General features: G+C 36.0%; 1 protein-coding gene across 4 annotated transcripts in view; it reads right to left on the minus strand.

The window, feature by feature from the left end:
• The window catches only part of MLLT3 (MLLT3 super elongation complex subunit), a 272,860-nt gene extending 250,865 nt beyond the window's left edge, over window positions 1-21,995 (minus strand). The window contains exons 1-2 of one of the 4 annotated variants that reach the window (XM_037851311.1): window positions 21,793-21,995; window positions 20,194-20,374 (exon numbers count right to left, since the gene is read on the minus strand). In XM_037851311.1, coding sequence (XP_037707239.1) covers window positions 20,194-20,374; window positions 21,793-21,804 — 193 coding nt within the window. In that variant the 5' untranslated portion in view covers window positions 21,805-21,995. Of the gene's footprint in view, window positions 1-20,193; window positions 20,375-21,270; window positions 21,535-21,684; window positions 21,703-21,792 lie in introns of those variants that run through there. The other 3 variants (XM_037851307.1, XM_037851310.1, XM_037851308.1) reach the window with 3 other exon arrangements.
• Between the last annotated feature and the right edge of the window lie 547 nt (window positions 21,996-22,542).

A 22,542-nucleotide genomic window follows, 5' to 3' on the forward strand; every position in this document is an offset into this window, starting at 1 on the left:
CCTTGGATTCCATATTGTAAAATGTGAATAACACAATATAGAACTGAAGTTTCAGTAATTAAAAATTGCTTTCCTGCCTCTTTTTAGCTGTATACATTCTATTATGCTGATTCAGGGAGTACAGAAATTCTAAAAACAGTATGCAGCCTTATAAAAGGAAATTTCAGGGAGATGAAAATCTCTCCTTGAGAGATTCAGGGTAATTTTTTAAAAATCTACACAATTCTCTTTTATCAGGCTTTTCACTTACAGTTAAAAAAATTTTATTTAAATTTTGATATCTGGGCAGAACTAATTGCTCAGTACTCTATATGTTTCCACAGTTTTGTTTTCCATAGTTTCATAAAAGCATCATCTTGTAGTATTATGATTTTTAACATGCCTGATTCCAGACTAAGCACTTCTAAAAGACAAGAACCACTTCTGTGCCTGTTGCTATCCTCAATATTTAGTGCAGTTCCTGGCACATAGTTGATACTCAATGTTGGCTGAATAATGACCAACACTTTAGAAATAAAGCCTTTCATTAGCCAGCCCTAACCCTGGTGTACATTCTCAATCCACAAAATGGTCTGTAACTACCTCTGTCCTCATCTTTTTCCATCTGAGTTTTCATTATCATTGAGGAATAACAGCAATTTCCCATCAGGAATCTATCTGGGAATCCAACTAGGTTTTAAGGTTTTAGGAGAGTCCCATTTTAAATGTTTTTTCAAAAACTTCTGGCCCTTCAGACACTTCATTAAGTTCCAACTCTTCATTCAAATAAAGAAAGCAAAAACTGCCTCTCCCAATACCAAATTATCTTCCCCAGTTTCCACTATTTTTCTCCTACTCTTAATGCACTCTCTTCATCCAATCAAAACTACGGAGCCTTCTCACAGAAATTAAGGTACCCTTGACAAAGACCACTGTATTCTTATTGGGAATCAGAATCCAACGGGGAAAAAATTAAAATCAGAGCAAATTAATACAGTCCCAATTCATCAGCAATGTAATGTCGACAATGGTAAAATGGTTTAAAATAGTGACTAAACCCCACGGGTTTAAGGTTTCTTTTAAAAAAAGAAGAAGAAGAAGTAGTAGTAGCATAGTCAGTCACAGACATGTTTGCTTTTTCTCTGCTCCATTGCCCCCAGACTCGGACTGCACTAGGGGGTGGGGGTTTCAAGGCAAAAGAATGAAGCATTTGACAACAAAAGGTCTGAATGACATTCTGGAAACAGTCAAATTTCACTTTGGGCTACTCACTGAAATACAGACATTCTGTGATACGTTGCCCACCTTGAGTGAGAGTGACAAATAAGCCTGGCATTTTGTACTGTTCTCTAGGTGACAGATGAAGAAAAGCCAAAAAAATTTTCTTCTTCATATTTCCCAAAAGCCATGAAAACTTACTTGGCAAATTCCCCCCTATCTCCCCACTCCCCACAGTAAACAACATGTGACCGCTTGTTAAAAATATAACTTTTATTTGGAAAGAAAAAAATTAGCTCTAACAAAGCAGGTTGTTTTTATCCCAAGCTAAATAACAACAGTAAGATGAAATTGTAAATGTCTATTAATACAGAGTTGGAAACATTGTGATTTCACTGTCCCTCCTCTTCCAGTTTTTTGCTCCACAAAAATAATTTCAGTCAGATGGGTACAGAAAGAGGAAAAACACTGCAAACAGAAAGTATAGTTTCAGTGTGAGTACAATATTAAATGTCCTGAAAGCAGACAGATCCTCAATAATGTAGCTTCAATAAAAACTTCCTAAATCCTCCCCTTTTTTGTTCCTTTAAGAAAATGGTGAAGCAATTTGCATTTACAGCTTAGTTCCTGTTTTCAAAATATTCCTTTAACTTTTTCTTTTCTTTTTATGGTAGGTATAAATAGCACCAAATTGTCAAATCACAGCTATTTTGTGTGCTACCTACACAAATAGGTCTGATTTCTGGCCAGCCATAAAACAATTACTGCCGAATTCCTCTGGCTCTTTGATATCCAGCTTGTCCACAAGGCTTCAAAGCCAGCCTCCAGGACTTTTCTTGGGGCACTGCTGAAAAACAACCTCAACAGAAACACAGAAGATAAAATGTTCCCATTCCTATAAACACGGAAAGACATAAGACATAACCTCTGAAGTAATACAATTCAGCGGCATTGTGTGGGGATTTTACCTCCCAGAGAATTTAAGACTTCACTTTGAATTGTTATTTTTAGCTACATGGGTCAATTAGAATTGCTTCCCCCTCAGGCAAATTGCTATTTTTCTCATTTTCAAGCATCCAAAAATTAAGAATTACATTGCTTTCAGAGAAATTTTCTGATTTATTAGAATAACTTATCCCATGGGAACTTACTGGGATGGAACAAAAAGTTCAGCTTCTTGAGCACATAAATAACCATACAGTACAGTGTTTATTCAATGTAGCATAACTCATTCTAGCTAAAAACCTTTGTATAAGGTTAAATTTGGTCAGAATATCAAATATAGAAAATTTATGTATGGATAACTTTGTGTTTTGACTATAAATTAATAAGACTTTATTTTCACATGACTTATGAAAAATCACTGCATTGTATGTGGGATGTGGGGTGCCATGCACACACAAATACCTAACATATATAGCATACGTTTGTGCTCAGAATGCTAGTCAGGCTATTTGCAAAACCAATATGTCAATTACATAGAATTAAATGCTAAGTCCTATTATAAAAACCTACAATTTGGCTTCTCGGAGCGGTGGCAAATGTGGCACGATCATAAAGATTCCCACTGCCCAGGGACTTATAAAAAATTTTATTAAGGCTGCTATTTGTGTGTGTGCATGCACACAAATATATATATGTATGTGTGCATAGATGTATGCATGTGTGTGCATGTGTATATATAGATATATCCACCTAAAAAGAGAAAAATGTGTCACTTTTTTAAAATTACTCCTACCAATGGCATCATGCCAAATCAGTTTTTCCTTAACACAATACTTTTGGCAGCTCTATCATAATATGCCAGTTAAATGGAAAAAGTATTTTACAAATTAAGTAGTTGGCAAATGTGATTCTGAACTAAAGGTACAGATGGTATAGTCTTTCCTTTTATATGAAAGAAGATAATTTCAGATAAATGCATAAAAAGAAAAGACTACCTTTGCTCCCAAAATATGCCTCTTATTTCTGTCTCCCGTTTTCTTTACCATTTGCAAGAATCACACAGTTTTAAAATATCAATTCAGATATATTTCAGCACTCTTCTATGATCTTATCCAAGAAACCACTTGAACATACTTATCCAAAGACATATACTCACATTGTTTTCTAAAATCTATACATCGAATCAATTCTTTAGAAGTACATAGATGAGCCCTCCCATTATAACAAGAAAACCTGACAACTCAAAATTGGACCCACCTGTTTACAGCTCTGATCTCAAGTACACAGCTTTTATCTCTTAGGTCAAATCTGGCACCCAAAGTTGGTACTAAATTTCTTCATAACAATGTGATTATGTAATCTCTTAAAATTAATTATATTTTCTGTGTATTTTTTTAAACCAAAGCCAAATGCATTAACATACAACAAAATTCTCAACATGAGTGATAAAAATGCATTAAAAGTAACCTTTAATCCATGCTATTAACTGATTTTATTCTATTTTGGCACGTTTGAAGTAACTCATCTAAGGATTAGTTAGGCTTTTCTACACTTCTTTTTATCAGGACTCTACCATTCTTGATTTAGTTTTGAGAGAAAAGGGTTTGCAAAAACTATAATAATCTCACAGCTGGAGATGGCTGGAAAGTCCGTTAGTACTCATTGTGCCCTTAATTTGCAGGAAGCCTTTGTGCTCTTCTACTCCTCATTTTACATGCTGAGCAGTTTTCACTGATAAAGTACTTATAGACCAGTTATTTTAGATTAATGAAAAGCCCAGTAAAATTTTATGTAAAATGGCTGTGAACTTTCTCTTTAAAATACTGAAATGTATCTTCAGAGTCTTGATTGCATGAAAATCATAACCCTAGTAATTTGCCTTGATAGTTTTCATGTGAGTAGGCAAAGGCAGTCTTAAAATTTTTAAGAAGTATTATTTTCAAACAGAGAAGGAATCCAAATTTTAGACTATGAATTCAAATTGAATGGCTGCAGCCTCAGGGCAAACACACTGATTTAATCACATAGCAGTAGGTTTTAAAATCTTGCCCTCTTCAGCCTTAATAATAAAGTATTTCCCTGCCCTTTAAACCTATAGCAATAATGCAAACACATTAAATAAAAGGAACCCAGCATCATTGGGATTTTTAACATTATAACATCAATCTCAGGGGTAGATGGCATTGTTTTAATTCTAGACTTACCCAAAATGAGATTTTAAAGTCAACGACTTAGTATTTCCTCTGGACTTCAAGCCAAACAAATAATTAAAAGGGGAAGGGGGCATTTAAATATCTAATTATCATTATTATAAATCAAACATCAAATGTGGCAATTCCTCAAAGATCTTCAGATACAGAAAGCAAAGTCTAACTTTGAAAAGTCTTAGTTGAAATTTGTAAATCTGTCTAAATTAGAGCAAAAATTTTGAGATTTGTCATAGTCCAAGACATGAAACTATACTATAGTCATGTTCAAATTACTCATTTTCTACTATACTAACTTTCTGTAAATCAGCAGTTCAAATCATAATCACAGAGATTCATATCTAACACAGCAAATATATCCACAAAGTAGAAATGATAGTGTCTGAAACTAACAGGGTTAAATAATTTCTTTTGTGAGGCCACTGGCAAAATCTACAGCAGCTGTCTAACTTTGCCTTTAATGATCATAGCAAAAGCTCAAGGAAGTGATCCAATACAGCACTGGTCTTTAGTAACCAGATCGTTTCTATTTCATTTTCAGCCAAGGGAATGGATAATGAAAACAAAATTATTCCTCAGTCAGTAAGTTTACTTGACAAGCTAATTTTTACCAACCTTTAACTTTTATTCACATGTATAGCCAAAGAGCTGTTTCTTTTTAGTGTGTAGACAACCTTAATAACTTTTAAATACTCACTATATAAGATAAACTTCAGATGGCTATCACTTCTTTAAACCCACTTATAAAAACTACTGGAAAACTTTAGCTATTCAAGGAACAGTACTGAGCTACAAAAGAAAAGACAAACATTTAGTCATTGCTGTAAACTGCTGAGCCAAAGGTCTTTGATTCTATCAGTGAAGAAAACAGCAGGAATCATATTATTTTATATATAGACCTACAACAACTATATAATGACGTCTATTAAAAAAAAATTCCTCAAGGATTATAATTTTCCACTGAAAACTACTTCCATTGTTTAAAAATAAAAGCTCCCTCATCATATTTTATTATCCAATCATTACCAACACACCTGAGATACCTATGCTTAAGTTCTTCTCTACTTAGTCTGTGGAAAAACAGTTATTTTAGCATTGAACTAATAAGGACCTACAGACATTTATTTATTTTAAATATAAATCCAACATTCTTCAGAAATCAATAGTCTGAAGAATGTAAGGGAAACAAAATAATCAAGGCAATAACCCAACTAAGTTATTTTATCATTCTGGTTCATAACCACAAGTTCATACAAAAAAATAATTTTAAACTAAGTTTCATGGGGAATAGGCATGACTGCAACATTCCCCATTTAAATATTTAAGAGGTATAAGCAAATATATTGTTTTAGTCTATCATTTTACACTAGCTTGTGTAGGAAAAACATGGCTTCAAGTATTTAACATTTGAAATCGACTACTAGGTGCTAGTTTCCTGAAGGAGAAAAACTTAAAAAAAAAAAAGAAAGAAAGAAAGAAAAGAAAAACCACCAAAACTATGAATTAACACACAAAATCAGATATTCTTGAACTAACATATTCATGAATAGCTTATTTATTTTAAAAAGTAAACCACAAATGCTGAGTTAATATGCTTCACTTTTAGGGATTTAAACCATAAACTCTTCAAATAAAGTTGAATAAATTGGCTTGCAAATAATTAATGATGGAAATTCAAGAATGTAAAACTATCTCTGAATCTTCCCTATGGCACAGGAATTTAAATGGTTCAGTATAATACAATATATTCAATATAATACACATAGTGGGTCTTGGAGACCACTGCCTGTAAAGTCTCCCATGGAGACTAAAGACCACCCATTGAAAAAAGTACAACATTATTGCCTCCAGCAAGAAGCTGGTACACAGGGACTAGTTATTCAAGTCTTTTAAATACTATTTTATTGAGGAATTGTGGGAGGTGGTGGAGGGGAACAAGGGAGATTCATGAGTGAAGGGGGGAGGAAAACTCGGACATGGAAAGAACAGTATTTTGAAAGCAGAGGTGCGTTTAGTACCTCCCACTCCTCAACCCACCCGAACTTTTTCAACTTTTCAACAGCTACATAAACAAAGCAAAAGTGCTCAATTTCAGAGAGAATTACTTTATACTCCATTTGAACCTGGCAACAAAGTACTTTTTTTGAAAAGCTGCTTCTCTGTTATAAACAATTTTACTCAGCACCAATTACAGAAAGAGAAGATGGCTACAGAGATGGAAGGTGGAATTAGGAAAAATTCACTCAGCGTCTTTCAATACCTTAAAAAGTTGATCCAATAAAGATTCTTTAGAAAAAACTTTAAATCTATTTTTTTTTTCCTCCAAGTAAGCAAATCATACAGGAGGGCTTTTCTTTTCTAGGGTACTGCACCCTGTCTCTTTAAGTTCCAGGCCTGCCCCATTTCCCACGCATTCAATGAAAGCGCCACGTTTGCTGGCCTCCAGCCCACAGTGTCAAGTAGTTTTCTTGCTATTGAATTTCAAGATTATTCTTTTTGGATCATTTGCCCTTTAGTTTTAAGCACGCCAAAGCAAAAATAATGTCTTTTTACAATAACATAAAGAAAACTCTGAGGTCTTTACAAGTCTACAAGTAGAGAACACCTTGTCCTTTAGTTCCCCTTTCACTGCAAAATATGCTCCCACTCGATATGCTCCAAATAAGGGTTATTTATACACTATCTTGGTCTACCATATCTTTGTGTACCCTATAATAAAATTCTATGAGCAAATTCATTTAATTTAATATCAAATTTGGAATCTCTAACAATCAGCAATATTCAAACCAGGTCTTATTGCTCAAATTCCCAAGTCTTCAGCTTGGTCCCTTCAAGCATTAGGTTAGAATAATAAAAACAATTGAGCAGTTAAGGCCTCTACACGAATTAATTTAATTACAAAAATAGCAAGCAAATATTGCAAGCTGCAGTCATGGTTGCAATGAGTACATTTTCCTCATTTTTATACATACCTTTAATTTTAAAGAAAGGAAGCCAGGCCATTATGAATTCCATTTAGAACACTCTCAAAAGCAATAGAAATAATTAAATAAAAATTTATTAGCAGAACTAAGTTAAGTCCATGGAAAACAATGTTATTCCAAATGCTATCATACACAACTTAAAGTGGCAATTTTATTTAAGTAGTATATAAATGCCCACATCATAAAAATCAATTGTTATCTTTTACAAACATTTTAAAGTAGAGTTAATTTGGCTAACTACCATTTCTACATTTTGTAAAAGCATCTAATAACAAAGGGAAAAAAACACTTATTTTTATTGGACATATAGCTTTGCTATGCATTAGCACATACTACACTTTTAATGGTTAATTTTTTAAAAGTTTAAATAGGCAAAGATGCTTTTCCATAGATCACAAAATCATGGACTTAATCAGATAAATTTTAGATTGCCGAAAGACCCTTGAAGACAACTAAAATTAACCCCCTCACATTTTGAAGAAATCATTTCTTTTAGTTGCGTTTAAGGAATATTCATATCACTCTGTCTGCACTGTGCATAATTCATGAAATTACATTTAATTTTCATTTTTAAAAACCTCTATTTTTCGAGCATATATATGAAATATTAAAGCCACTTTAGTATTAAAACATTGTTTGTATTTATGTAATTATGCACCAATTCTTCAAACAAAAAAGATCACCACTTCTTTCCCTGTCCCAAATGTAATATTTTTGCCTTGTTTTCTATACTTAATTTCTCATAATTGCATGTATTAACTTCAAAATTATTTTCAAAGATGCATGAACTAGAAATGAAATTATAGATCTTATTTACTCATAACACCATCACCATATACCTAAACAGCATGATGAAAGTCCTTTCATTTGTAGCCCATTTTAAAGTCAGATATAGGCTCCGGAAAAAATTCTAACACTACACATCAAGATAAACATATTAATTAATACACTGTAGTGAAATATTAAACCTGGATTCTTTCTGCTATAAAGAATATCTTATATGAATAATGTACTTATAAATCAGGTTAATCTAATTAATTTTACAACAGAGAAATTAGCACCCATTAATTGTTAAGAAAAATAAGAACATGATCTACATTTTATTTCTTTAAACTTGCAATCAATTTATGAAACATTTGGTTATATATTCATAGCAATATTAAAAGGAAACATTCAAAATAACAAGGTGGCTAAAATTTCAAATATAAGATGAAAATGTTGCTTGAGGAAGACATTCCTGTTTATGTTCCAAACAAGATTACTTTTAGGAAAACTAACAAGCTTATTGAAAACATGTCCTTGTGTATATTTAAATATCCAGTTTTACTTTCACATAAGTAATATGTACCATTCAAGAAAGCTTGACAAATTCAACAAATTTTACTGATGACATTAAAAATTTCCTGAAATCTCACCTCTCAGAGATAACATCAATTAACATTTTGCTATAGTATTCTCTTCACATCTTTTCACTAGTGTATTTTTATCTGTCTTCACTTGCCAACAATTCTGAAAATGTAGTTAATAATGAACAATTCTGGCCATTGTGATATAAAGAAACTGGAATGAATCAACTACTAAAATCAATGATGATGATAAACTCAAAAGAGAGCTTCCACAGAAAGACACTATGTCAAGAAGCATACACTACAACTGATTGTTTAACTTGGAGAAAATTCATGCATTTGTTGCTCTTTTTTAAATGTCTGCATTTGTGTATTACTGTATAAATTACATCATTGGCTCTTGTCAGGCATCTGACAATTGCCTTTATCAAGTAAGAATACCTTAATCAGAATTATTTTTCTTAGACCTAAAAGTTATGCAGCATGTTGCAACTAAACAGTACATACTTTTCAAAACAACTTCAATTAAGCACCTGGATTATTAAGTCAAAAGCCCTACGAATATGTTATCAAAGATTTGATATACTTTCTTCTAACCTGTTTATGTGATGATGTATGCGCAAGTCCCAAATTATTGTTCTATTGATAATAGAAACAAAAGTAGTTAACTGATACGTGGTGCTTTAGAAAAGCAAATAAAGTAACAAAATTTCAAAGTCTAGGCTACATTATGTGAAATACACAAGTTAGTAAACTTTCATGAAAAATCAATGATCTAAGGTAAGGACCTGGGCAAGGACGATATTTGAGAAAGAAGTTTCAAATAAACATGGGGTTCTTGAGTTTTTAGAATGCTACATCCTACAAGCAGTAGTGAATGGTTGATAGAAATGGCACCAATATGGTCAGAAATTAATTGTTAAGTGATCAAACAATCACTTATTTGGTGAATTAACCATGTTATCTTCTATTTTTCTGTTATTGCAGCCAATCTTTTATCCATTCCCCTGTCCATTTATCGTAAGGAGAGGTAAAATTCCAATATATTGAGATTCATATTAACATTTTGTGTTATTTTGTTTTTCAAAAATCATTCTCCAAATTACCATACCTAAGAAAAGTGAGAAATTATAAAATTACATGTCTACTATGTCTACTACCCAGCAGGATAACAGATACACAGTTGATATTTAATAAATGGTAGTTACTATTTCATCATTATTATAAAAAAACACTGGATCAATGTCAGACAGAATTTATCCTTTTAAAAAAAAAAAATTGAAGAAAAGTAGAATTTCAGAGCTAGAAATGCCCACAGAGCTTATTCAGTCCAAACACATCACTTTTACTTCCCAGGTCAGATACTGAAATGTATCTGACTCTTGTTTTTAAAGCTAAAAAGTCACTTGTATTTCATGGATAAGGTAATTTTTCTAAAAAAGATAGAACTGGTCAGTTCCCTCAAATTTGTATGTAGCTTTGAAAAAAGTATTCACTTGTAAGTGAGGAAAGAATAAGGAGAAACGATAGAGGAGGGTAAAATTCATTTTTGCCTACCACATAAACTAAAATACATTCTGGAAAAATGTGATCTCTCAGCAGGCACAATGTTTCCTGTTAAATTCAAGTAGCGATTCTGTTTATACAAAGTCAACCATTAGAGGTACAGAAGAAATAGGTTTCAGAACACTGAGCAATAATTTACCACTTAGGAGAGTGGAAGCTAAAGTCAGGGATTATAAAACTCTTTTTCTGACTTTCAATATCTGCCTTTATTATACTGTTGTCCAAAACTTCCAATGCCTATCTAGACCATTACATTGTAAAAGGTTATCAGTAGTTTCTACAGGGATAGTACAGGTCCCATCTCATCTGATATGTAACCCTAATGCAATACAGGAGGAACAACAAATACATACTCAAGAAGGGAATGCAGAACTGATTAATGTAATGCCTGCTCCATATCCTTATTCTGAATGATAAGGAAAGTAGCTCCCTGCCCGCTAGTTACCACTTTTGTGCATATATTGGAAAAGTCACACAACAAGCATCTTTGCAAAACCAATCTGGAACAAGTCAATATTTTGGAATAACCTATCCCACCCAAGCTACCAAACACCAACAGCCCAAACTCTAAGTTTCACTGAGAGTCACCTGAATATAGCTGCTTATAGTACAGGAACAGGGAAAGAAATCAAATGAATGAAAATATTTTGTAAAAATTTAAGAATGTTTCTTCAATACAAAGAAAGTTTTCATTATTCAGTAATTTATATTAATGAAGTATTTTTGGGAAAAGTATGGATGATACAGAGCCCATAATGAACCTTGTTTTTAAACATTCAAAACACTTAAAATGTTTATCAATACTAACAGATATCTGGAATATTCAGATGGTAGTCTCCTCCCCAACATCAACCCTGGGGGAGAGGAAGGGAGAGTGTAAAGCATATCTGCAAAAACTGAAAGGCATCATGTAGACTAAATTTATATTTAAAAACATCAAGAGGCAAGTAGATCTCCATACTTTCTATCCACTGCTATTTTTAATATTTTAGGAAATTCTTAATGTATAGTTTGGTCTTTAAAATCAAAACATACACATAGCATCTGATCTTCTATTAGTGGGAAATAACTACTGATTTCTAATGGAAAGGAACAAAAAAAATCTGGTTTGGGCAAAATTAAATATTTTTAAATAGAAAAACTTACTTGGGTCTGAGAACATCAATCTTCTAATATGGGTAATAGCTTTAATTAAATTCATCTGATCATCTTTATAATCACTTAGGAAAATTATTTCAAATAAATGGACCTCAGAATGAGAATGACGTTAAAGCCATTATTTTCTTTAATAAAAAGTGACGGTACATTGATTTTATCCAGAAAGTTAATAGTTAACTGCTATGTAGCAACTAAATCACACCCAAAAGCTGGCTTTATCTTTTTAGAAATTCAATAATATTAGCTTTCTACAGACCTCAACTACTGAAAATTAATCACACAAATTAAATTAAAAGGATTAGGTCATGGAAGATAGGGAAAGGCAGCCCCAAATACCAGGGAATGCCATTCAGCAACTAGTTTTGTAATGATTTAATCTCAAAGGAAAACCCTAAATTAATCCATAACATAAATTTGATTTCTCCTGAAAGTAGCTATAGAACTTTTTTCTTTTAAACAGCATTTACCATGGTTACCACCACTTAATTAAATCCTAGACCATGTCGACAAAAGTGGTTATTGCTGAACATTTGTCTGCTAATATGAGTGAATAATTACTCAATGTTTTAAAAGTAAACATTTACTACCATTTATTATTAGTTATCTTTGCATGGGCACACTTGTGACTCATTATATCTACATGCAAGATCACTTCACATTTCTAGGCTTCTGATTAAACATAGAATGAGAGGGTAAACAACAATAAATAATCTAGGGTCCTTCCAAGCTCTAAAACCATCTTGAAGGCAGGGCTATCCTCTCTCTCTCACTTACCTCTCTCACAGTTTCTTCACTCTATTTTGCAAATATAAATTTGGGTAAACACTACCATGCCCACAAATTATATTCTTAAACAAAATCCCTAAAACTTTGCATATGGCAAATGTGGCAAAATGTTAAAAATTGATGGCTCTAAGTATCTGGATGGGGGGTATGCTGGAGATTTCTGTATGGGTTTTGTATTATTTTTGAAACTGTCCTCTATGTTTGAAATTACTGCAAAATAAAAGTTTTAAAAAAAACAACTTTTGAATGGCAAAAGATACCACAAATTAGGCTATGCGAACAAAAAATAGAACAAGATATTTCCAACACACATAACTAAGGATTAAAACTCAACAAAGTATAAGAAAAGGACAAACAACCCAGTAGTTGTTTTTTTGTTTTGTTGTTTTGTTTTGTTTTTAAGATAAAGGATATAGACAAGAAGTCACCAAAGAGGAAATCCAAATGGTCAATAAATATATAGAACATGCTCAACCCCTCTAGGAATCAGAGAAATGCAAATCAAAACAAAAAGATACCATATTTCAACTAAATATCAAAAATAAGAAATCTTATAATATCCACTGTTGGCAAGGATGTAGAGAAAATGGTACTCGATCCCTGACAGAAGATAAACTCACAAGTACTTTGGAGAGCAATTTGACAATGTCCAGAACAAATGAAAATATACATACTAACTCAAATTCTATGCGAATTGTCCACACTCTTGTTCACTTGCACAAGGTAACACAAAGATGTTCACTGATCAATACTAAAACTGACATATATTCCTTAATAGAGGAATAGAAAAGTAAAACATGGAATATATGCCTACGTTGAAATACTAAGCAGAAGAAATGAAAGGGAATGAATTAGCTCTCTATAGATGAAATGTGGATAAGTTCAAAAAATGTATTGTGTGGGGAAAGAAGATGCAAAATTAATAACACATGAAAATGCTCTGGAATTAGATAGAGGTGATAACTGAATTGGACACTTTAAAAGGGTGAATTTTGTGGTACACAAATTATATCTGAATTGAAAAAACTTATTCACCCAATATGATACTCTTCAAGCTGATTCTATGACACAATTTATTATTTGTAGCAATACAAATGTACAAATGTACAGAAAAAGAATAGAATAAAGACTGAAGAGTTGGAAGAAAAGGTGAGGAAGCATTTAAAAACTATACCTATATCTATAATATTTCCTAAGATCAAAACAATGGAGGGCAATATCATAAAATGCAAACATTTGTTCATTCTTGGCAGTGGGAATTTGAGTGTTATACCATTATTTGTATTTTCCTGTAATTTTTTGAAAAAAATCTTAAAAGGCCATGAATGAACTACAAACGGCAGGAAATAGGTACATCAGCAAAGACAAGCAAATGGTAAATACATACATACATTTAAAAAAGGTATGTGGCATTACAAATGAAATAAATATAAATAAAAATGAGGTATCTTTTGATCTAGTGATTGGCATGATTTAAAAAAAAAAAAAAAAAAAACTGTTACTTTCCAGTTTGGCAACCATGTGGGGAAATGGACAGTCTCTTAACTTCTGAGGGAAATATAAACTGGTATGATTCTTTTGAAGGAAAGCTTGGTAATATATATCAAAACTTAAAATCTTTTTATCTTTTGACTCAAGTATCTCCCTTCTAGAAATTTAACATGAGGAAATTAATAGAAAAGCCATAAAAGTGAATGCCAAGGATACTCATCACAGCATTATTCACAAAAAATTAAAACAGAAACTAAATGTCCAAATAAAATATAATAAATCTATATTAAATGTGATATCATAAAATTCAGTAATTTTTAAAATGGCGTTCCATGATCTTCTGTGAAGGGGAATGTTCATTTATGCTTTATCCCCAGCTCCTAGAACATAATAAACTAGGCAAACAAGGGGTCCAAAAAAAATAGTTATTGAATGAACTATTAATTTAGAGTTAATATTTCTGTGTATATATAAAGATATCTACTAAAATATTAACTATGGGTATCTATGAAAAATATTGCAGTAATTTCTTTCTTTATATTTCTATATATTTTAACTTTTCTACAATGATGACATGTTGATAAATTCAGGAGAAAACACTATTTTCATTTGCATGTAAAAAATTGAATTGATGGGTTCTTCACAAAAGCTACACCCTACAACTATGCAATGCAGTTTCTCAATTTCTGTGACATCTATAACCTAAGTTTTTAAAAAGTTACAAATTCCCTTAATCTTAGCAGTAGGCAATTATTTATCTAAGGGCTCTTTTCAGATAACTTATATTCCCAAAAATATACATTGTACCACGTACAAGAATAAGGAGAAAGTCAAAATATGAGAGTGAAAAATTAAAGCATTAAAATATGTATTATGAGAAAGAGACAAACTAAAAAGACTGATCACACACAAGTGCACACAAAGCAGAATGTTTTAAAAGAACATTGATTCATATCACTGAAGTAGGAAAATTTCTTTTTACATGGTAGCTTCTTCTTTGAGGGGTGAATACATAAAATCAAAGAGAAAGTATAAAAGCCAAGGGACAAAATACAGAATTCTAATTCAATATTATTTCCTTTAAGACAATGTAAAACACTGTGTTTCAGGGATCAAAAATATTCTAAAATCTGGTCATTGAAAATTAAAATCCAGTAAAGTTCATTAATATATCAGATTCTTGCTTAATCAAGCAATTGCCATAATTATATTTAATTAACACTCCATCCCATCCCCCAGTATGTAAGCACTCCAAATCCTCTTTTGAAGACTCTTAAACCACTAAGAGGCTAAAACAAGAAAAGTTCCACATCCTAGAACTGTAAAAGCTGTGTTTGTGTTAAGCAGTGGGGATCATCGTAATAGATGACCAGAACGAGAGAAAAGGGGCCAACGTTGGTCCACAGAAGACTCTTTGGAAGGAAATTTCAAAAAACCAAGAGAAGGAACAAAGGATCTTTAAGGTAAAATTATCAAACAGATTCATATCCTGGCCCTGCTACCTCACAAAGTAGTCCTACAAAGACTCACCTAAAACAATGAATGAAAAAGACCTGTGCATAGTATAGATAATCCACCATAAAGTGGATGGTGATATTAACTATAAAATATATCCAGTAAAACCATAAATTTGGATTACATTTTCTGGAAAAAAATAACTCTTAGATAATTGATACAATGGGATTTAACCATGCAAATGCCCTGAGAAGATTTACTTCTTCCCCTCCAGTTAATGTATGTTTTTATTAGCAATAACGTTTTTTTTTTAAATCAGTTTTCATTTACTGGGCAATTTCTCTGTGCCAGATAATATGCTGAATATTTATATCAGAGGTTCTCAGAGTATAGTCTGGGAACCCCCGGGGGCCCCAAGACCCTTCTGGGGTCTTGTTTCAAAAAATATTTTTCATTAAAATGTTAAATATGTACTAATACGTAATGGGTTTATTATTTTATTTTAAAACAATTAGTAAGTAATTTGTTTAAATGTCTTAAGTTTACTTTCTAATATAGTAAATAGTAATAGATATAACTTACATAGAAAAAGCTCTTTTGGGTTCACAATTTTTAAGAGTGTAAAGGGGTCTTAAGACCATTAAGTTTGAGAATGGCAGATTTATATTTAATCCTCAATGTATGAGGTAATAGTCTTATGCTACTATCATTCCCATAAAACAAATGAGAAAAGAGAGGCAGAAGTAACTTGCCCAAGATCACACAAGAAGTCTTTTAAGCCAGCACTTAAATACAAAGTTTCTAACTTCCAACCCTAGCTACTCCTCAGCATTGGGCAACAATATTTACCCAAAATGGTTCAAGATTACTTTTAGATAGCTACATGCCAACTCCTGTTTAAAAAACAATATTCTATATTGATGCTTTACTCTGTCTCCAGTCTTAAAAAGGAATGTATGCTCATTCTAATGTTTTAAATATATACAATTAACATTTTTTTAAAATCAAACAAGACCAAATAACCCTCCATCACCACCGACACAATAAGCATCCACAAAAGAAAACTATTGGTAAGAGTTTGCCGCCCATTCATCCAGAAATTATTTATTTACACACACACATTTATCTATATAAATGTGATCATACTGATTTAGCAACTTGCTTTATTTCATTTAACACCTCTTGAACATCTTCCTGCGTTTACAAATAGATTTACCTCTTTTTATGGATTATCATCATTGAACTATATCCAACTGAAGTCCCTCTGTGGCTTGCTTCCAAATTTTTGCTATTATAAAAATAGGCACATGAAATATGCTGTATTTTTGTGTCCTTGCAAAGCCACATCTGTAGGAAAATTCCTAGAAATGAAATTGCTAGGTCAAAGGATATAAGCATTTAAAATATTAATATATTTTGCCAATTACCCTTTGAAAAGTCCATACCCAATTTACATTCCCACCAACAGCACATGAGATTTCTTCCAATCATTCAGGTTTTAAGTGCTTGGGAAAATTATGGTTGATGTTTTTTCAGAACATCAAGTAGTAAAATTATTCTCATTGGTCATCTTAATTTCATACAGAACTCTATAATCATCCATCTTCATTTTTTTCTTACATTTTTTAATGCCTCAGAAGAGAAAATATGCCAGGAGCACACAGTATCTTGCAACTGGTAAATCCTCAAATATTAGACACTCTGATAAAAAGTTATCCAAATTATTTCAGAAGACCATTTGACACAAATCATAACTATGCAGTAAAACTGGGCTCAAACACTTAACTCAAAGGAAAGTTGTAAATGCAGATTTATTATGCTTTAACTGCCCACTCAAAAGAGTAAGGCTTCAAATAAAAAGCTATCAAATTATACAGCAGTAGCCAAATTTGCTTACATAACACAATAAGCAACAGATTTCACATCATAAATGACAATGAGACAGTTCAATAGTAATGATGGCTGTAATTGGGAAAAAAGTTCACTCACATTCACATCATGCTGAAAATGAAAACAATATTTTAAATTAAACATTTTGAATGTGATTGTTTCAGTCATATCAGACTATTATAAATCTTTGGTACTAATAAATAAGATACGGACTTTTTTTGGTAAGTAGATAGTTTTAAAATGCATCATATTCAGACCTACCTATTCCATAATAGCTAATGGATATTCCAAGTTTTATTATTTTCTCAAAATCTCTTTTCTATGACTTTGTGTCTAGAAGTTATAAAATGAAGGTCTCCCACACATCTTAGTGACACAGTAAAACCTCATTAATTCAAATCCAATTAGTTATTTCTGAATGTAATTCTCATTAGGCAATAAGTTGAAAATGATATAATTTCTTCCTCTACAAGTTCTCATAATATTACTGTGAAATAAGGAAATCAACCTGATAATCAATTTGCTTTTTCAAACCAAAGATTTATAAAACTTGGGACTCATCCATTTTTGTGGCTGAATTCATCCTCAGTTGTAAGATTCATCTATGTTTATCAGCTACTGTATACAGAAGTGACATAACCTGTCATTGTTAATAGCCATTTATAGCTTAGAATATGTGCATTTTCTTTAAAATATCTTGTAACTTAGATTATTCACAAAGTCATTTTTACAGTTTCTGCCATTTTCAATGAGTAAAAATTTTATATTATCATTTATAGATCTATAAGATAAGAAAAATAGCACCTTAAAGGGTACAGAAATAGACTTAGAAATTCCTGACGTTCTTATTCTGTATTTATTCTTGTCATTCTGAAAGAACCTACACACCAAAAAAATAAGTCCCAGGTAAGTGGCATGTTCGGTGTTGCTTGAACTTACAATCAACTATTCCCAATGAACAGAGTAACCTTCTCTTGCAATCTGAATCATGTGTAATTACAGTATGACAAGGTCTCTCCTGGGCTATGTAAGCTGGCATTTTTCCCAGGACTTGTCACATCATGGAAAGCACACATACAAATAAAAATCCAAAAATAAACATTTAAAACAATGGCTTACAGCCTGCATAAAAAGAAATCCCACAGTTGAGAATAAAAACTGAGAAGTCCAACCAACAGACATCTCTCACTAGAGACTTCTGAGAAGACATCACTGTTATCAAGCGGTTTACCACACCTAGCAACAAATCCCAGGTGTGGACTATGTGGGCTAGCACCCTCAGGTTCCCTCAGGCTGGAGAGAAAATCATTAAGTATGGGAAATAAAGGCAAACGTTACCACACACAGACACTGAAGTAGAGAAACAGCTGATCATCTTTAATTTCATAATGCCAATTTGTTGATTGTTAAAGCACCTAAACAAAGTTATCTTAACAGCTACATCTTCTGCCAACTGAGTTAATTTTCCTAATACAATAAATATTGCTTTTTGTTAGGTGTATTTCACCTTGAAATGTATAGTGGCCAAAGAGTAGTGCTAGTGGGTACCAAGGATGTTAGAAGGTGGTTTCTTTTGTTTAAACTCCCCTGCAATGGCTATACAGACACATGGAAAAGGCAGAGTGATTCCAAGAAGCATCATACCCAACCTCCTATAGTGACAGATTCTTGATAATACTCATCCTTATCACAGTTTTGAAGAAATATGAAGTATATTATCTCTGACTATATTTTGATATGAAATGCTAATGAAATCTAAATGCTATTTCCTATAGGTGGTACATATTCCTACCCCTCTGTTAGAAGCTGGATTCATTTCTTAACCACCCAACAAAGCTTGTCAAATTCAACTGCTCAAGTTTTCAAGAGGAGCTATAAACCAAGCCACTAAAGGGGGGGGGGGGCACCAAAAAACACCCAGAATCCTACATCCCATTATATGAGCTCTGGAAACAAAAAAAATATGCATCAATGCAAACCTCTGCCACCTCTAAGGCACACAACATTTCTCCTTCCTTTATTCATCCCTGAATGTTCAATAATTTCCACGTAGCTCTAAGCAGAATGGATTTATTATGATGTTGCTCTAAGAAACTGCAGGAGTTTTAGATGCCAATAAAGATTACAGATCAAATGGAAGATAACTACTAACCATTGTGTGGACTTAGATAAATAAACCTGCTCCCAAACAAAGCACCTTATTGTATTTGTACTGTTACCTCCACTAATCCAACTAAAACAACCAGACAGTAGCTTCCCAGAGGTTGAAGGTTTTGAAACCGGGGTTTCTGAAACCCCTTTTAAATATCTTTTAAAATGACAAACGTTTTATTTTTTCCTAAACTGTCCTGGAAAACGTTTGGGACCGCAGAGGCTGAGCAAGATTATGCAAACCAGACACCAAGGCTAAGAAACAAGTGGGGAAAGACTAAAGCAGAAGGTATCACAATACCATTCCTCTTAAACTTAGCTTCGCTCTTTCTAGGACCTTCTTCCCTGCAGATTACATTGGGCAGACACTCGGACGGAACGCAGCTCAAAATCTAAGGAGCAGTCAAGTGTCATCGCGGGCCAGGGACCAGCGACGAGTAAACCCTCCAACTAAACGTAAAATCCTCGGCGGTGCAGGTGAAGGGGGGTTGCAAATTGGCTAATAGGAAAAGAAGTCTATGGGAACTAGCACCCAATGCCACCTCCACAGACAGGAAATCAGAGAAGACCCGAAACAGAGTCGACTTCTCAAGATGGAACAATAACTACACCCCAGTTATTGTTTGCTAATAACACAGGTAATTCTGAATTTTTCTAGGAAAAAAGGGAGCAAGCTGTTTATTCCCTCCGGCCCCACTCCCCACACCTCCAAACCCAAAAACTTACTACCCCTTCTCCACAGAACCCGCGACTAACCCAAGAGGGCCAGGGAGGGTTGGCTTAAGATGAATAAACACAAGCCACCTGACAGTCCTTTCTCTGCGGTGACTTTCACGAAGCCAGAGGCGCGCGCGCCGGGCCGGGAGCCCGACCTGGCCGCCACCGCGCCGCGCACCCGGGTCCCGAGGCTCCGCCAGCGAGCGCCGGGCAGAGGGACTGCCCGGCTGAGCGACGGTTTCCTCTGCGAGCAAAAACATTTTTTTTTTAAATCGGGCCCCTTTTGTATTCGAGCCCTACCTCTTTTTGGCCTAGGAAAGCTTTCGTGCAAGTGGAAGACGACTTTCTCCACGAAGTGCTGTATGTTACTGTGCTCCGGGCCCCTCACGAACACCATCCAGTCGTGGGTGAAGCCCTCCACAGTGGGTTTCTTCCTCACCTGGGCGCGGTGCCCCAGCTCCAGCTTCACCTGCACGGCACACTGCGGGCAGGGGGAGGAGAGTCAGCCGTGAACAACAGGAAGGCGACCGTTCGGCACTGAACATTGAGCCTGACATTTTTTTCCTCCTTGAAACGCACATAAAAGGAAACGGCGGTGCCCTCTGCATCCACGTTTCACTCGCGTGGGCGCGCACACCCCACACCCCCAAATGCACTCTGCCCGGCTCGGCCCCCGACGCCCTGGTCCCTGCATGCGTACGGATCGGGGTTGTAACGGAATGTTACCCCCAATCGGGAAGGGGGTCTAGGGTGAGGGGAAGGGAGAGAGCACACTCAACCAAGACAAGCACGACAACAAATGCATCGGAAACAAATTAGAAGACAATTAGGAAGCGATGCTGGGGCGATCTCCCAGCGTGGGAGGGGAGGTGGCTGGGACCCAGGGGGGGTTCTCGCAAGCCCCCACCCGGAAAGTACCGCGGCGACAGGCACACACCGAGGAAGTCTTTGTGTACGTGTGTGTGTGCGTGCGTGTGGAGCGCTGTGCCAGGCGGAATGGAAACAGCCTCTTCTGATGGGCACAAACTCCCGTGCTCAACAAAAATGGGACGTCGTCACACACAAACACACACACACGCAGGAAAACACGCCGAGGCATCCATAACTTAAAGTACCCCGCACCCCACACCTAGAAGCCCCTGGCAAACGGCGAGGCCAGTCGAACAGAGCCCCCGCAACAGACTTTCAAAAGCCAAAGTGGCCTCAAAGTACCTCCCACCTCCCCCCAAAAAATGAGATTCGGAAAAGCAGAGCGGCAAACAGACAGCCGCCAAGCCTCTGCTGCGCACAGCCCAGCGCCGGGGCAAAGTTGCGATCGGCCCCGCCGCTGTCAGCCCGCACACTCCCGCTCACACACGCGTGCCGCGGAGAACGCACCATCTTAGCGGCTGCGGCGCCTCGCAGAGGTGCGGCCGCCGAGGCTGCTCGCCGCGTCCCCGGACTGTGCCCGCGGCTCCCGGCGGCGGCGGCTGAAATATGGCTGAGTTATTATTCGCCTCCTTCCACCGTGTGTGAGTGTGTGTGAGTGCGCGCGTGTGAGCGAGAGGGAGTGTGTGAGTGCGCTTCTTGCGACTGCAAAAAGAAGCGAGGAGGGAGGGAAGCACGGGGGGTGGAGGGGCGAATGTGTGTGTATGTGTGTGTATGTCTGTATGTGTGTGTGTGTGTGTGTGTGTGTGTGTGTGTGTGCGCGCGCGCACACACACACCCGCGCGCGCCGGGGTGGGGGGGGATGAAGGAGGGGAGTGGAGGCTGAGGGAGAAGCAGGCAGCAGCTCCCTGAAGCCGTACCAACCTTTCTCTAATTGGAACCGCGGAGCGCTGGCGCTGTCTGGGCTGCAGTGGCGGCGCAGGGCGAGGGAGGAAGGGGAGGGGGATCTTTTATTATTTTGCATGTACTTACCGAGCTAGCCATGCCTGGGGGCCCGGAGGTTTGCTGGGGTGTTGTGTGGTACCCCCCCTCCCCCGCCCCCCTCAGCTGTAATTCATGAAGAGGCTGCTATGAATGAGAGCGCGCCCAGGAGCGGAGGATAGATGGCGGACATTCTCTGCCTTTTTTCCCCCCGCGCTCGCTCACTCGCTCTCTCGTTCGCTCGCTTATTAAACTCAGCCCCAAAAGCAAAAGCAGCAGCAGCAGCAGCTCCAGGGCCAGAGGATGAGATTCCGGAGCATGCGCGGTGGCGCCTGACACCCGGCCCCCGAGCTTCACAGGGCGGAGGGAGGGCGTGCGGGCGGGGCGGAGTGCGCGGGGAGGCCGAGAGAGCTAGCCAGGGGGAGCTCGAAAGAGCCAATCACAGGCCACCTCCCGAAGCCCGGCGGCTCGCACCGCCACACTGTAACTCCTCGCTTAAAGTCACAGGTTCCTGCTGGGGGAGGGCGTGGAGAAAGGGGTGGAGAGAGGGGCGGGGAGGGGGCGCCGAAGTGGTGAGTGCGGCCAGCTGTGGAGCCATCCAGACCGTGTGTAAACTGCGCTCGTCCTACAATAAAAAACGGATTAAAACTGCTGGAATGTAGCCACTGCCTGAAGCCCCCAGCAGCAGCTTATGGGGTGTTAAATCAAGTCTACGGTGTTAGGTAGCTTCACTTTCCACCAAGTATTTCTGTGGTTTTGTGCTGTAAAGGCAAGAATTCACACCCAAAGAAACTTATTTAA

Source organism: Choloepus didactylus, chromosome 10 (genome assembly GCF_015220235.1).
Source record: "Choloepus didactylus isolate mChoDid1 chromosome 10, mChoDid1.pri, whole genome shotgun sequence".
NCBI classification, from domain to species: domain Eukaryota; kingdom Metazoa; phylum Chordata; class Mammalia; order Pilosa; family Megalonychidae; genus Choloepus; species Choloepus didactylus.